Genomic DNA, 16,986 nt, shown 5'->3' on the forward strand with positions numbered 1-16,986 from the left:
TGACCTTGGAGCTCTTCCTACAATAGAAGTACTGTACTATATTTGCTTAGAATATTTCTCCTAAGAACATTCATAGCAACAGTCAACAGAGAGTGTGCACAAAAAGAACATAGTGAATTGAGAAGTAATTCCAGATGTGGATCATGAGAAACATTTTCCTCATACTGTGATCTGATGCTAATTGTTAACTAAGTAGGACATTCTCTCTCAGTCCACCTCTCTATTTAACCATATAGTAGTGCTCTAGGGAGTCAGTGTGCTGCACAGACAATTAGTTAGAGCTAATTTGTGACTGGCCAAACAACCAGCAATATTACTGGTTTTATAGCTTCAGCTGCTGCATCTAAATGTGTCTTCTCCTTCCCAGCAATAGATATTTCTCCCATAGAATATGAACTACTCTCATTTTGCACTGGTGAACTATATAATCTGAAACCACTTAATTATAACATTATATGTGAAACAGGTTAGTTGCCATGTAACCATCAATTACAAAAGTACAAATCATCCTGCCGATCGGTTTGTATTTTTAGGTACTACTTATGTTAACACTGGCTACGCATACTTTTTTCCTCTCATCTTCTAGTGTGTGATAGTTGGAGAATGATTATAACTTGGTAAAGCTGAAATGTTTTTTTTAATAAACAATATACATATGAACATGTAAGCAGTACCATTTCAGCTCTCAGTTGATCTTCAACTTAAATGCTCCCTCTTGTAATATGTATGTAGTACGTTTTTGTAGATATCTACAGTGGCCAAAATCTAACTCAGGAGTTGATGTATTTTTAGCATTTATTTTTCAATTAACGTTGAATAAGAACCAAAAAGATTCCACAAACTTCACTGAGCTTTCTACTGCAGAACCCTTCACAACATCCAAATCAGATGTTAGGAATGTTACTTTTTTGACTAGAAATCTCAGAATTTCCTCACCATGAGGATCTTCACTTATACGTATCATACTCAATTAGGAAATATCTTTGTGTGAAACTTTGGAAAGTTTCTACCTGTCACATTAGTCTATCCTGACAGAGGGACAGTAGACAGCAATGTCATCTGTCATACATGGTGACATGTTAGTCAAGCTTAGCATAATGTGCATTGAGTCAGTTACATGAGAGCTGTAAGTGAATAAACTAAAATACATTGGAATGGAGACAGTAGTCAAGAAATCAGAAGAAGGCTAGGACTTCGATGGACAGCTATGAAAGAACTAGTCAAGATCCTGAAGTGTAAAGATATATCATTGGATATTAAAGTTAGGATTGTCCAGCCATCATATTTCTCATTTCTATGCATGGTTGTGAAAGCTGAACAGTGAAGAAAGCTGATAGGATGAAGATCAGCTCATTTATAATATGGTGATGGAGGAAAGTTCTGCGGATACTCTGGACTGCTAAAAGGTCCAATAAATGGATCCTAGAGCTAATGAAGTCTGAAGTCTCCCTAGAAGTCCAGATTACTAAACTGAAGACTTTATCGCACCGGGCTTGTGGGACGTTCTGAGAACGGCCCGGCAGGAAACGGAACGAGTGGGGGACGGATTTTACCGCACACACCAGTCCCTCACTCGTTCCATTCCCCCTCTCTTCCGTGCCCATTCCGTTCCAGAGGGAACGCTTTTTGAGAACTGTTCTGAACAGTTCTCAAAAATTGCCCCCTCTGGAACGGATTGAGAACGGAAGAGAGGAGGAACGGAATGAATGAGGGACTGGTGTGTGCGGTAAAATCTGTCCCCCACTCGTTCCGTACTCATTCCTGCGCCTTCTGTTCCGTCCTCAGAATGGACCCAGAAGGAACAGTGCGGTAAACTTCTGGGACTCCGTACTTTGGACATATCATGAGAAGACATGACTAATTAAAAATGAAAATAATGTTTGGTAAGGTAGAAGACCCTATGACAGATGGGTAGACACTTTAGTCTGCAAGACCCAAGCAGGGGTGTTGATGACAGGGTGACTTGGAGGTCTCTCATTCATAGGGTCACCATAAGTTGAAGTCTTGATAGCAGCTAACAACAACAAATGCATAACATAGGGGCTTTTGGCCTCTTTCCTTGCAGCTAAAGCAAGGCTGTAGGTAGGAAGAAGTATTGTGCAAGGACAAGTGTTAGGTACTGGCCTAAGGCCACTCCTTATCTTGAGTTAAGAGTAGAGAGAGGCACTGAATAAATTAATATCTTACAAATTTGAAGGTGTGTCCTGTTGAAAAACATAGGTAGTGGTGGTGGCTAGTTCATGGTGGAAAAGTTCAAGAAATTTTAAAGACTTCAGCCCGTTACAAACGGGCACCCTAGCACGGACTCTCTTCCAGACGCCCCTAACCCTAGTACGGACTGAGTCCATATGAAATGGCAGTGGCCGTTCCACACAGCCGCCGCCATCTTGACATAGCGGACGCGCTGCGTCCGCACATCACACCCCAAAAATGACGCCGCAAGTGCGCGCTTCGGCACTTGCGGCGTCTCTTCCAGGGCGCAGGAAGGAGCGTGATTTTCACGCTCCTTCTTTGCAGCGTCCAGGAATCGTGCCGTTTGGCTGCTGTGGTTCCTGGACGCTGCAACCGGTGGCGGCAGCAGACCGCCGCTTTTCGGCGGTCTGCTCAGATTGCAGTATGGAAGCCACATATTGCTGTTTAAAACTGAATTTTTTTAGTCCTTAGGTGCAGTGCTTCTTGGCAATGTCCATTGTTCAGCAGTTTGTATTAAGCCCCCTTTCCCCTGGTCAAAATCCTGACATTACTAGTGAAAGTTTAGTTCACAAGTATAGTTAAGCTGCCAACATGGAGTGACTATTTTAGTACTTCATATATCAGGATGACAGGTGGTTCCAGCAGAATGTCAGGGTGTTCCTAACCTTTGCCCTACTGCCACTGAGTAAGTAGGAAGACAGAAATGCTTCTTTATGTTGTCTGCAGGGAAGAAAAGAGCACTAGACATCAAGATGGCCACTTTAAAATGAGTCTTGTGTGTGATTATACCCATTACATTACTGTTCTTCTAGAGTTTGAGTTGTTTTTTGTTGTTTTTTTGCTTGCTTGCTTTCTTCTTCGTTCTTGATACTTCTTTAAATTTAGTATTTTTAATAATGGCTTTCCTACTGAGCTTTCAGCTGATTTACTTTTGTTATGCTATGTGACATGTTGAAGCCACAGATCCAGCAAGAAATGGGTGAAAGGGCGTTATTAAAAATATTATTAATGGGCATCCAATCATATTTGGAGCACAAAACACTTTCAGAAAACTTGAAATGGCTTTTTAAACCTTCTGATGTAGCATTTTTGTCAAGGGTTTCTTTTATTCAAGGGAAAATGTTGTGTATGGGCTCATACAGACTGGCCTGAACGGCCAGCCTGAGAGCAGAGTCAGGGCATAGTGTCCGGATGACGCACGCCCAACTCTGCCCCCCAGGGTGCCCTGATGCCACATACTGCTCCAGACAGTATGCAGCATCATGGTGTGCCTCTTGCGCTTCTTCTAGATGACGCAACGCCAAAGGGATGCCATATAGCTGCTCCTCCATGGCTAGGGTGCCCTTTTGCGCCCTTGAAAAGATAGATTGGGGCCGCGGCGTGAGGTTGCCGCGTCCCCAATCCAGCTAGGAAAGGGGCAGTTGGAGGCTGCCCCTTAGGGGCAGTCTGTCAAGCCCCTATGTCTACTATTTTTGCATATTTTCCACTTTAAAATCTTTCAATTAAAAATGATTTGAAGTACATTTCCCATAAACCCCAGCCAGAATTGCCATTAGAGATGCAAAGAGTTGTCTGCCAATGCATCTGTTGAGAACGCCAACTGTAGAGACACCTTCTGAGTGTTGTGTTTTTGCAGCATATGCTCCCTGGATTGTAGGGGCAAATAGCCTTGGGGTGTACAGGGGTGTTGGAGTGGACTAGGAAGAATCTTAGGTTTACATGTATTTTTAAAACATGAATTTAGGTCTGTCTGCTTCTCAGTGATCTTAAACCCATTGATGACACAGGATACATTATCACTGTTTTCTGAATCATATAGATTGAATGAAGAGCAGACTTACAAATGGATTCAACAATCATTCAGTTGCCCAACCATGGCACCTCCGGCAAAGCTGAAGAAAATTAGATTTTCTGTGTATGAGATGCAGCCCTAAGGTTCTTGGCTTTTATGTGTTTTTGCGGGGATCCATTCTGCCCCCCCAGCGCAAAAATAGAAACTTGCATATATTCAAGCCCCGATTGGTCAAATGGCTGCATGCTCCTGCACGCATGCCATTTTAGCCAATGGGGCTTGCCCCTCCATGAATAATTGAGACCACAGACTTCAAGTCCACGAAAACAGAGGGGCGACTGTATTTTGAAATGCTGGATATTTTAAAGACCTCATTGATTCAGAACAAGCAAGGACAAAACTCACCATGTGATAATATTTGAAATCTACATCTATCAATTTTATAAAGAGCTGGATTTGCAGGACAGATTTCTCAATGTTTATTTATTTTCCTATGAGACCAGCTAGAAGCAAGTTTAGCATTTTATACTGTCATTTATCAGTTCTTGTTTACTTTTGCTTATAGACCATCTGATCTTTGTACTTGAAAATAGCCAAAATAGGCTTGTACCCAGTGGCTCTTTTGCACTAGTGGCAAGCACCTCTGCTCTTGCAAGGAGGGTGACCAATTTCAGTATTCTGTTTTTCTACTGCAGTGCTGTACTCTATAGCTCTAACTATTCTGGAGGGCTCTCCAAACCTCTGGAGCAGCTTTGGGGTTTGCCCCAAACTGGCAAAAATTTAGAGCTTAACTGTACATGATTCAGGGTGCTTTCTATCAGCAAGAGACACCATCAGATACAACTCACCATGTGCAAGACCCTTTTCATCCAGTTCTAATAAAGATGAATTGCCTGGCAGTCTTGTGAACTAAATCTAAACAGAAGGAGAGGGCATAAACAGCTTAGGTGCTGTTACCAGAAACAGAGCAAGATTAATGTGCCTTTTCATCACAGCCAGCAATATGAAAACAACATTTAATGGCTGTTTACTAACTTTCATCTCTCACTCTCTTATTTGCATGATAAATATCACACATTGGAATAGGTAGGCTTGAATTTTAAGTATTTTATATGAGAGTTTAGGTATACGTCCTATTTAGAAATTATTCTGTTTTGCTTTGAAGACACAAGATGAATTCTTGCTACTCATTCAGTGCCATCTGTTGCATGGCAGTCCATGAATGAATTCAACGCATGCCCACTTTCCCCACTGCCAAGTCTCTGTCAAAGTTGAAAAACTCAGTTTAATTGCTGTGTGGGGGTATAGTATAGTCTTGTGAATTGGGCACCAGGCCTTAGGAAGAACAGTTGAGTGAATGGATGTATTTTACCTGGAGAAAACAAAAGAGGTGACAGGATAGTTGCCTAATGATGCAGAAGCTTCAGGGCTTTGCATTGGCACAGTACGTCACTGAGATGCCATCTCTACAAATGTAATCTGCAAAATGATGTCCAAGAATGATGGGAGCTGATGCAGTCAAACATGCCTCCATCTCATGGTAGAAACCAGCTTCCATTGTTAGTGAATTAGCACAGGTGACTTCCTTCTGAAATACAAGGTGCCCTGAATGGCATTGTGCTTTGCTGTGTTCTAGATCCTCTTTCCAGTCATTTTAAGTTTTCCAGAAAAAATGAAAGTGCAACTATCCAACCAACAGGGAATCCAACTTCACTCTGTGTGTATATGCCTTCAAGTAGGGTTGCCATAAGTCAGGACCTCCAAACCGGGATAAATGTAGGACAACATTTTCAAATGTAGGACATGTTTTTCTAAAAATGGAGGACACACAAAAAATTGGTGCTTTTTAAAAAATGTTAATATAAATGCATGTTTCTTAGGCATGATCAAAATGGAGGACATTTGGGCATTATTTCTAGACAGATGGCAGAAATATACTTCCCTTTCTGGCCAAACACCCCCAACCTGCATTCCAAAACACACACAACAGCACATTTGGGCATTTCACATGGCTTTACTTAACATGGGCTCTTGCATCAGAGACTTATTCCATAACCAAACCCCTTGGATTTAACACTTAGCATTGTTTAATATGGCTATGCATACTGAACATGTCAAGGTGGTTTCACAGTTCTTGCACCAAGTGTACTTCTCAGAAGTGTTTACTTGGTCAAGGGACTTTGGTTTTTCTTCACTGCGCATGAGTTTGTAAAAATCACAGCAATTTACATTGACCATGCCTCAGAGGCTTGCTGATATCAGTATCACCATTAAAGAACCAAAAACACACAGAAAAGGCACTTTGGAAAGTCACACTCTCTCGGCTTCAGAAACAGTGCGTGCATGCCTCTGAAGCTGACTCATATCATCATCATCACCACCACCACCACCACACTATCATTGTCAAAACAAGGGAGACTTGTTAGCATTAAAAGCACCCCCCCCCAAAAAAAATAAAAACACCTTGAGGCCTCTGGCCACTCACTCACTCACTCACTCACTCTCCTCCTCACCCCTCCTCCTTTTCCTCCTCCTCCTACCCCTCCTCCTCCTCCTCCTCCATTCGCCATGCGGCCTGGGGCGGATGTGGGTGGCGCGGTCACGCGCAGGAGGCAGGGAGGGTGGCGCGGTCACGTGCAGGAGGCGCACTGCCTCCACCTTCGTTTCCTCCACACGGCCGTGCGGCCTGGGGCAGAGGAGGAGGAGGTGGGTGGCGCGGGGAGGCGGCGGAAGGTCGCACATGGAGGCGCCGCCTCTACCTTCGCCTCCTCTGCCCCAGGCCTCCCTGCCCTCCTCTTCCTCCGACTCCTCCACGCAGCCTTGCGCGGTGGAGGAGGAGGAGGGCAGTGAGGCCCCGCAGGTTGCGGCAACCTGTCTGCAACTGGGGTTGTCCCGGGTTTTGGCGGCACCCGGGACGGGAGGGGGACGGTGCCGCCAAAACCAGGAAAATCCCGGTTGCAGCCAGGTTATGGCAACCCTACCTTCAAGTCACCTGTTGATTTATGATGACCCCATCAAAAAACAAACAAACATGTTTTCCCGATAAGAAATAATGGGATTTAGAAGGAATATGGTTAGGTATTTTCTTCTGCAGCTATTGTTTCCTGAACTTTTAAAATATGTAACTTACATTTGACTCCAGTAGGAATTTGCTGTCTCATTACATAGTCCATTCATTTAACATCCTTTACAAGATGATTTTGCTAAATGATAGGCCTACTTTACCACAATAAGCCTGCTTTATTTTTAAGAAAATGGGCATTTGTTACTGTGACACATTGGGAATGGAAGGTGAAGACTGGCAATGACTGCTTATGTACATCAATGTACTACTGTTTTCTATTCATGATGTTTTGAGAAATTTAGTAGATGTTATGTTATTATGCTGTGATGCCATAGATTCCGGTAGTATTTTCAGGACTAATAAAATGCATTACGTGTACCTATCTAATTACCCACTTCCCTTCAAATTATGTAACAACCAGCAAATGTTAGGCATCTCTTGCATAATTTATTTTTCTATTTACAAATCCAGAAGTTCACTTTCCATGTTCATGTTAGCATTGGGAAATGCTATTTTAGGAACAAGGATTAGTGTGACTGGTGGCCTTGGAGCAGTTCCAGAACAGAACTAGTTTGTGGATGTGAGAAAGCATCACTGTTGGAAGGCCAGCTTTAGGTTGTAGTGGATTAGACTCAGTGGCACTCCTGGGTGGAAAGGAATCCTGACTGGGGCAGATTCAATGAATGACTTCTAGGCCTGAAGAAGGGGAAGGCATTTTGAAGCATTTCCCTTGCCTTTGTCCCAGCTGGTGTGACAGTCAGAATCTCAGATGTAGCAACCTCAGCATACCTGTCTACTCACTTTGCTCCACAACTGGAAAACAAGACCAGGATTGCCAGTATCATCCCTGTGCAGGGAAAGAGTTACAGCTACAGCTCCCTTCTTTCCAAGAGCATTTCTCTCTTTAACAGCATCACAGTGTAATAACGGTTGGCATGAGACCCCTAGCCACTAAAGGCACTGGAGCATTTGCTCCAGTTGCACCATTGATAATCCAGCCTTGCTTAGGGAGAGGAGAGAGATTGTTTGGTTTCCTAGCCCAGAAAACTCTGTTTCAGCCCTGCAAAATCAATTGGAGCTATGACCATGGATGATGATTTCTTGCAAAGCTATCCTCATCTGGCACCAGATACTTACTGATCATAGCTGGTTTTATAAGGATTTTTTTAAAAAGTAGAAACAGCATTTTAAAAATAAAATTATTTGGTATGAGCTTCAGCAGGTTTCCAGGAGGAGATGTCTTGCAATTTGGCCACTTGGAGAGATTGAAATAATTGTCACTAGGCTGGGGCAATGAGGCCAAGGGAAGGCTATTAGGTGAAGAGTTATCGGCATTCATGCCAGTGAGGTTACCCAGGCAGCTTTAATCATCCAGTCATATTCTCTGGGGCTGGAAAGAAAGGTCTTCTGAAAGATATGAAATGGATCAGAGAAACAAAGACCAGTAAGTGTGTGTGTGTATGTGCGCACGCAGGGGGAGTACAATGTTCTTAGCTTCAATAACAATAATAGCTGGCAAATGCATTCCTAAAAAGGTCAAAAGATGCTCTCCTCCTGTTTTTCCCCCGATATGAGCATTCTCAAGGGGAATAAATTTACATCTGGGTCATCATTAACCAATCATTCTCTGAATTAATGTTTGCAGACCCAAGAAAGATTGATGTTAATAGAATTTGGAAATTATACATCAACATCTTGAGCTGTAATGGGGAATATATCGTATGTGTGTTTATTAAAAGCTGAAAATGAAGGCTCTCTTTTTAGCTGTTAGATGAGCATGCAGAACTGTTGTGCTACTGGAAGTAAATCCATCTGTGAAATGGTGGTTTGGCTGCCTGGCTGCTGTTACAGGTGGAAAAATAACTTTTCTGTTTAAAACTTCAAGCTGGAATTACAATTCAGGGTTTAATATTTTATCATATGCAGCTATTCCAACTTTTTCTAGACTTAGTTTTCATTTCTGTTCTATTGCTCATGCATTTCTGTTCTATGGTTGTGTTTATGTGTCTGTATATTTATACAGCAAAGAATACTAGGCTTCCTATCAAGCCATCTTCCAAATGTTACACAATTAAATCAGTTTACATAGCTCAGTAGATCCCCATTTCTTTTAAGAGCCTTTCTTTGCTATGTGCAAAGGAACTATTTTCACCTATTGCAATTATTGCCTAAATAATTTGATATTCAGCGTGGCTGGAGACACTAAAGTTAGTTTGAAAAAATCTGCAGTGAGAGTTTAGGGCCTCAAGCAATCTCTCTTTTTTATTTATGTATATGCAGCATTGGGACAAAGTTCTTCATTAGGTACAAAGAACATGAATAATTTTTCTGGCATCTAGTTTGAGTATTATAGTAACTGCACTGGCAAACCAAGCAATCCTGAAATCCAAAACATAGTTTTTCCTCTCCAGGGCTGTGTTTGCATTGCCACAGGCAAATGCCTGAATTCAAAATCCTACTGGTGATGCACATACAAATGCTGACTTAGTATTGTTTCATGCTTACATAAGGAAGGTCTGCACACGTCCTTCAATACTTAAAGCATTTTTATATAAGCTGAGTGTCATTTGAAGTTACAGTAAAACCTTTTGTGTCAGCTAGGGAGAAGGGAGAATACATTGCCTTATACAGTTCACTGCATGGATGAAGTGTGTCCAGAAACAACATACAGAGTCACAAGGCTGTTTTTGGGCCTCATTCCTTCATACTCCTGGGAATTCCCATTTACTGGTAAAAAAAAAAAAAAAGAAGAGCCAGTGAGAGGAGTTACCGTTGCTTGAAGCCTTCAGGTGTAGTAATCTAGGGCCCTGCTCTGTTTAAGATTCTAATAATCAGCTTTTTACAACCTAGGGTCTATTCACACTATATATTTATAGCGCCATATTTCACTTCAAATGCCATACGATCATTCTGTGAAATCCTAGGGGTTGTAGTTTGTGGAGGCACTAGAGTCTCTGGCAGAGAATTCTAGATGCCCAGGATTTATGATTTCACCAATTAGTGAAATATAGTGCTATATTTATGTAGTATAAATTTTGCCACTTCTGGATGGATTGGGGGGTAGGGGCTTTGGTGTTTTTATCAGTTGCCACATCTGACAGTTAGTCCCAAGAGCAGCAAAATTGGTTCCCAGACACACCTCAATTGCCACCATTGCCCTGTATGTACATTGAAATTAGTATAGGGGCAGTGCAGTACAGTGGCTGAGTCCCGGACATCTCTTTTAGACATAAAAACATTAAGGAGAGCTCGTACTGTCTCTCTTTCTAACCTACCTCATAGGATTGTTGTTAGGTTAAGATGGAGAGCTGTGAGTTCTTGGTGAAGTGCTGGGTGTGATACAAATAAAAATGTAATCAATAGCAAAAGTAAAATGCAGAGGTATACTCCTTAGCTTTAGTACAACATAGGTATGTTGACACTAGAATCATGGAGTTGGAAGAGACCGCAAGGGCAATCCAGTCCAACCCCCTGCCATGCAGGAACTCTCATAGAATCATAGAGTTGGAAGAGACCACAGGGGCCATCCAGTCCAACCCCCTGCCATGCAGGAAATCACAATCAAAGCATCCCCGACAGATGGCTATCCAGCCTCTGTTTGAAGACCTCCAAGGAAGGAGACTCCACTACACTCCGAGGGAGTTTGTTCCACTGTCGAACAGCCCTTACTGTCAGGAAGTTCCTCCTAATGTTGAGGTGGAATCTCTTTTCCTGCAGTTTGCATCCATTGCTTCGGGTCCTAGTCTCTGGAGCAGCAGAAAACAAGCTTGCTCCCTCCTCAATATGACATCCCTTCAAATATTTGAACAGGGCTATCATATCACCTCTTAATCTTCTCTTCTCCAGGCTAAACATCCCCAGCTCCCTAAGGCGTTCCTCGTAGGGCATGGTTTCCAGGCCTTTCACCATTTTAGTCACCCTCCTTTGGACACGCTCCAGTTTCTCAATGTCCTTTTTGAATTGTGGTGCCCAGAACTCTCAATCAAAGCACCCCTGACAGATGGCCATCCAGCCTCTGTTTAAAGACCTCCAAGGAGGGAGACTCCCCCACTCTTCAAGGAAGTGTGTTCCACTGTCTAACAGCCCTACATGGAAGGCTCCTTGAGTAACTACATAGACCACATTGCCATTTTGTGTTAGTAGCAGAGATACTGAATTAGTTCATTCAGTCAGGTAGGGCATTTTAGTCTCCCCCCCCCCCCGAGTCACATTTTCGTTGAACTAGACCTACAGAGTATCCATTGTATGCCTTTTTGACATAGAACTAGACCTGTAAGATAGGCATTTTACAACAATGTCACATGAAGAGTCATCTGAAGAGTTAAGTACAATGTCCCGAAGTTTCACAAACCTGCCATCTATAGCTTTTTCCTCCAGGCAAAAATTTTCTCAATAAATCTGTTGCATTAGTGGTGGTTACTTTGCGGGGCAGGGAAGAGAGAGGGAGGGAAAATGAGGACCACTAATAGATGTTCTGAATAAATGTTCATATGAATAGTTTTTTTCCCCTGGTTCTTGTTGTTTGGGTATTGTTGAATATCTTTGATTCTGCAGAAACACCACTCTGGAAATGGACATTTTTATGCTCTGCGGTATAGTGGAATTCTTAATGCAATCAGAAAATATCCTAGAGATTAGGCACTCGGTGCATGGTGAGTTCCTCCCCCATCTGTCTTGGTGAGGGATAAAGTAAAACACTTCACAATTCTCTTCCATTGCTGTTGTGGTTGTGTGCCTTCAAATTGTTTCCTATGTAGGGTCGCTGTATTATGAGATTATCTTGGCAAGATTTATTCAAAAAAGATTTATCATTTCTTAACTCTGAGGCTGAAAAAGTGTGACTTTTCCAAAGTGACCCAGTGAGCTTCCATGGCTGAGCAGGGATTTGAACCCTGATCTCCCAGAGTCCCAGTCCAACATTCAAATCACTACTCCAAACTGGCTGTCTTACACCATGCTGGTTTCCTTTTCATGCTTTGTTAAATTTATGAAAATTTAGATCAGCCCTCCCTACTTTGGAAGGTTCTCAGAATGCATCAAGAGCTCTCTAAGCAATGCTCTTTTCTTGCACTTGTTCTGAGTTTAGCACTGACTAGATGTTTGTGGCTTAAAATCTTTCTCATCACTCCCAAGATCATGAAATACGAACTCCAGTCTCTACCAGGTTTTCCCAAAAGAGTTAAGACTTATTTCTTCAGTTTGGGGCTTTACATAGCAAGTAGTAGGCTTTACTAAATTGCTGCTTATGTGGTTTTAATGTTTTTCATTTGAATTGTACACCACCTTGTTGACTTTTTAGGAAAGCAGTACATAAAAACAGGTAAGGTAAGGTAAGGTAAGGTAAGGTAAGGTAAGGTAAGGTAAGGTAAGGTAGAAATCCCATTGATCTTTATTGCTTCCAATATCCCCAGTGTAAGACAGCAGAAAAGCAATTACGATTTAACTTTGGCCCAGTATAGACGGGCAGGAAGTGCCATAACTGGGCTGAAACTAGGGTTCAGGAGCACACAGCAACCACACGCTCTGGACCCTAGCACGTGGCAGCGGTGCCATCATGGTGGCCTCTGGTCCTCACGAGTGCCACCATGATGGCACAGCATCCACACGTCACAGACAGGAAGTGGCAACATTGTGGCACCCTTTCCTGTTTGCTGCGCTGCCAAAAAGAAGCTGCTCTAGGCAGCTTCTTTTTGGCAGCGCGTCAGTGCGGCTGCTGCAGCACAGACGAGGGGAAAAGACGGGCAGCACAAGCCGCTCGTCTGTTGAGCCCCTTTGTTACAATGATTCTGAGATGTAGGAGTTTTTAAACATATGTATTAGAATCTTATTTTTATTTATTTATTTAGTACCGGGGATATAAATGATGTGCTTTACTGCCAATTCATTATGGCCAGAGCTTAAAAAGAAGTTCCATCATTGTTGATACTGATTGGTTCAGAGACTTGCAGAATGGCACAGCTTTCTCAGCTTATGCACAAAACATCTTCTCCAGAGCTTGGGAAGTTGCTTTAAAAATAATTGGCTACATTTGATAAGAAGCAGGTAGTTATTTATTATTGTATCTATTTTTTTTAAAAAAAACATCATTTTTGCTTCCCCATTACTCAGAAGTAATGTAAATAATTGCCTTTTTATTTACTTTTTAAAAAATAAAACATTACAAGTCACTGACTGGTTCATGTTACAGAATACAGTAAAGTAGCGAAGCCACAGAGGTCTGTAACTATAAAGCTAACTAAAACCAGTGTTGCTGCAAAAGGAACGGTGCTAGTTCTTCAAAGTTCTACTCAAATGTAATTTAGTTATGCCACAGTTCTTGCAAAAAAGAAAAGAAATTATTTACAAATAAGTAAGTACATATCTTTTCTCAAAATGGGAGGGGGGTTGATTTTTTTAGCATTGCCTGGAGGGAAAAAGCATCTGAAAGTATTAAAGATTTTGGCAGTTTACATGGGACAGAGCAAGGTGGATGTGTGTAAATTAGCTTCTACTAAAGAGTAATTTTATGTTGCATTACTTTCTGGCACTTGACATGGGAGGATGTTTCATGTTTTATATCTGTGAACACATGTGCGCACATAGGTAGATTGCGAAAGGCTCTTACGTGATTTACGTGACTTGCAATGTTTTCAGACAGCACTGAAATAGTATATATACCAGCTTTATCCAACCCGATAAGATTCCAGATACATTGGGAAACTGCAGCTCCTATTGTCTCCAGCCAGCATGGCCATTGGAGGTATTGGCTGGAAATTGTAGCAACTGTAGTGTAGTCCAACACACCTGCAATTCTCCACAACAGGGAAGGCCTGTAAAGGCTAATGGAACAGGACAGCGCTGTGTTCAAATGTCCTTTTCTGCTCCTTGTCATAACTTGAGTCACAGCCATAAGAGAACTTGGCAAGACAAACCACCCAAAAAATAAAAATAAAAATGTGTGTTGAATGGACATATCCATAAATAATCTGTCTCTTCCTCTGTGGCAATTAAGCAGCCTCTTTGCTGTTTTCCAAGGTAGTCTGCCTGAAATAGGATCTCTGTGTATAGTCCTCCAAAATAAGTTTGCATCTATTCTATTTCCTTGTCAGGAAAGCAGATGGATTTTGAGCACCATGAGATTAGCTGAGCCTATTTAGCCAAAGGTATCACTCATCCTCCCTCAGAGATGAGAAGTCCCCCTCTCCCCAAGTTTGGGCAAGAGTTCAGTTGTATCAAGCACCATATAAAACACATTAACAGATGCAGCTGATGTCCTAAGTACCTCTATAATCTCTCTTTCTCAGGTTCATTTAGTACCAGGAAAAGCATGGGAGAGGAAGCAATGAATTTTTAACTTGGTTTTTGTGGACTATTCAACCTCAGAGGACAGATTTTTCAGGCAGATGTTCTCAGCCAATGCTCTCTTCATTGTAAAATGTGGAAAGAGTACTTGATGGAACATGCTGAATCTGGAGCCAAATTCATAGGGAGAAACCACCCACTGAGGAGCATTACTCCCGTAGCCTTAGAGAAGCAAAGGTATATACTGACACAGCGGGTAGGGTTCATGATTTTATGAACCATGCATGTGTGTAATCTTAAATTGTTCATCCTAGAAATGAACTTTTATTATACCTATTCATATATTAGCCAATATTATTTAAACCTTTTTGCACATGCTCTCAGCTCAGAGGAAAGCAAAGGTACCCCCCCCCCCCGAATAGATCTTGCTAAGAAAAATTGTGATAGGGTTGCCTTAGCGCCTCTAGAAGCTGGAAATGACTTGAAGGCACACAGCAACAAACTAAGGAATAGGAAACTCCAAATCTTAGATTATTCTTTGTTTAAAAAACCAAGGTATTATATTATTTTACTGTTCACTAAAATTGTGTCATGAGTTTCATTGTGGCCCAAAACTAAGAAGGTAATATCTATTTGGGTCGACCTTTTTTAGTTCTTTTCTCCCCCCCCCCCCCCACAAAAAAAAATTCAGAAATATAATTTTACAGAAAATTCAGAGAATTCTCACATAGCTGACTCCTTTAACAGATTGGAGTCTGCTAGGGAGAGGAAATCATGACGAATATCTGATATATAAAATACTCTTACAATAAAAACATGTATCTATTTCCTCGAAAATCAATCCCATTGTGTTTAGTTGTAATTTAGTTCATTCACACTTTGGTGAGACTGCTTTTTTGATTTACAACTTCCAGAATCCCCAATGTAGGACAGCCAAGGTGGCTGGAAGATTTTGTGGATTATAGTCCAGAAGAATTAATTTATTCCCCAGTAAGTAGGCATAATATTTTAACTTCATACTCTTTGTTTTTGTGCCAAGTCTGCCAGCCAAAGAAATATGATTTAAACATAAGTACAAATGCTATGGAACTGACTGTGGCCCTGTTGGAGCAAATGGTCTTGAAGAAGAAGTACTTTCTCTCTACTTGTTTTGTCCTATTTCTTTCTAGTTGATAATGGTCATGAGCATATTTTCATCTTAGATATATTTTCAGGATGAATAGATGAAAGAAACATAGCTTTCTATATATATAATACTTCTGCAACCACGTATCTGTGGCTGGAGAAGATGACTTTACCATAAGATATGGGTCTAGTATAACACAAAAAACTATATTTTTTTTAAAAAAATGTTGATGAGATAAAATAAAGTAATAACTCCCAGATGTGCAGGCTAAATTCAGCACATATTTGAGATGGAAGTAACCTGTATTTAGTGCTTAGTGGTCACTAATCTGCTGCACATCCACTAGATTTAGATTTATTCCTGCTTTTTTCTGTAACCAGACTGGATACCAATGATCATTGGCTTGTAATATGTGAAGAATTTAGGTCAGAGGATTTTGCAGCATTATACTCTAAGAATATCAATGTAAGTGAGATAATAATTGATGGATGGGTATGCAGTCCTTGTCTCAGTGTGCGAGCAGAGTTGCTAAAACTCTAGTATTTTGCCTGCACTGAATGCCTAAGGCTGAAAATCTGTGCACACCTCTCTGGGTGTGAGTCCCGCTGAATACAGTGGCATTTTCATTAAAGTAGTTGCCGTACATTCCACTTAAAAGGCCAGGAATGTTTGGCCCTTCAGGTGTGTTGGACTTTGGCTTTGTCAGCTCTGACACCATGGCCAAGGCTGTAGGCCTGGTGGAGTTGTACTCCAAAACATATGGGAGTGCAGAGTGTCTCCATAATTTCATCAGCACTTTTTTTTTTCTTTTTTCATCATGAAGTTGATTGGACAATTGCTTGTGTGAGATAATCTTTCAGCCTAAATGCCCAACCAGATCGTATTCCAAGGTGTAATGAGTGAATGGGCCTGCCTCTTCAAGGGCTGTAACAATAGCAAATTGCCCTTGACATGTGTATTTTATTGTTTTCCTGTTCCTGTTTTTTTGTAGTAATGTTTTTAACTGTTATATTGAATTTTTATCCTGTATTGAAATGTTTTAAAAATTTGTAAGCCGCCCCGATCATATCTATGGAAGGGCAGGGTAGAAATAAAATTTATTATTATTATTATTATTATTATTATTATTGGCTTGAGGAAATAACGATACCATCCTTCTCTATTTCAGGAGACTTGAGTAATAGCTGTTGGTGTTGTTAGTTACGTGACTGTTCATGCTACTTTTCTTTAATGAGGTGTTTGTTGGTGGAAGTGTGTGCTTTTACGTTTTAATTTGTTGCCACTTGGAGTGGGAGATTTCAAATCAGTGATTGACTACTTGCTAAGTCACCTGTAATTGGGATCAGCAAACAGCTATTTTCCCAGGCAATTAGGAAGCACCTCAGTCTGTTCTGAGACAAGTTACATCTAAAACTGTACCCTGTTGTGCCTCCTATTGTACAAACCTATAACTGGAAAGGAGCACAAGAGCCATGTAGTCCAATCCCCTGACATGCAGGAATAAAGCATTCCTGAGGATGCCCATCCAGT

General features: G+C 41.4%; 1 protein-coding gene across 3 annotated transcripts in view; it reads left to right on the forward strand.

The window, feature by feature from the left end:
* The window catches only part of SDC2 (syndecan 2), a 95,691-nt gene that overhangs the window by 68,804 nt on the left and 9,901 nt on the right, over positions 1–16,986 (forward strand). Inside the window, exons 1-2 of one of the 3 annotated variants that reach the window (XM_089517681.1) lie at positions 14,467–14,567; positions 15,245–15,320. The exons of the other annotated variants lie outside the window; for them this stretch is intronic. Coding sequence (XP_089373807.1) covers positions 14,482–14,567; positions 15,245–15,320 — 162 coding nt within the window. The 5' untranslated portion in view covers positions 14,467–14,481. Of the gene's footprint in view, positions 1–14,466; positions 14,568–15,244; positions 15,321–16,986 lie in introns of those variants that run through there. 3 annotated transcript variants of the gene reach the window in all.

The sequence above is a fragment of the Sceloporus occidentalis genome, unplaced genomic scaffold (assembly GCF_023333645.1).
Source record: "Sceloporus occidentalis isolate IW3139 unplaced genomic scaffold, rSceOcc1.0.p SCAF_3, whole genome shotgun sequence".
Taxonomy (NCBI): domain Eukaryota; kingdom Metazoa; phylum Chordata; class Lepidosauria; order Squamata; family Phrynosomatidae; genus Sceloporus; species Sceloporus occidentalis.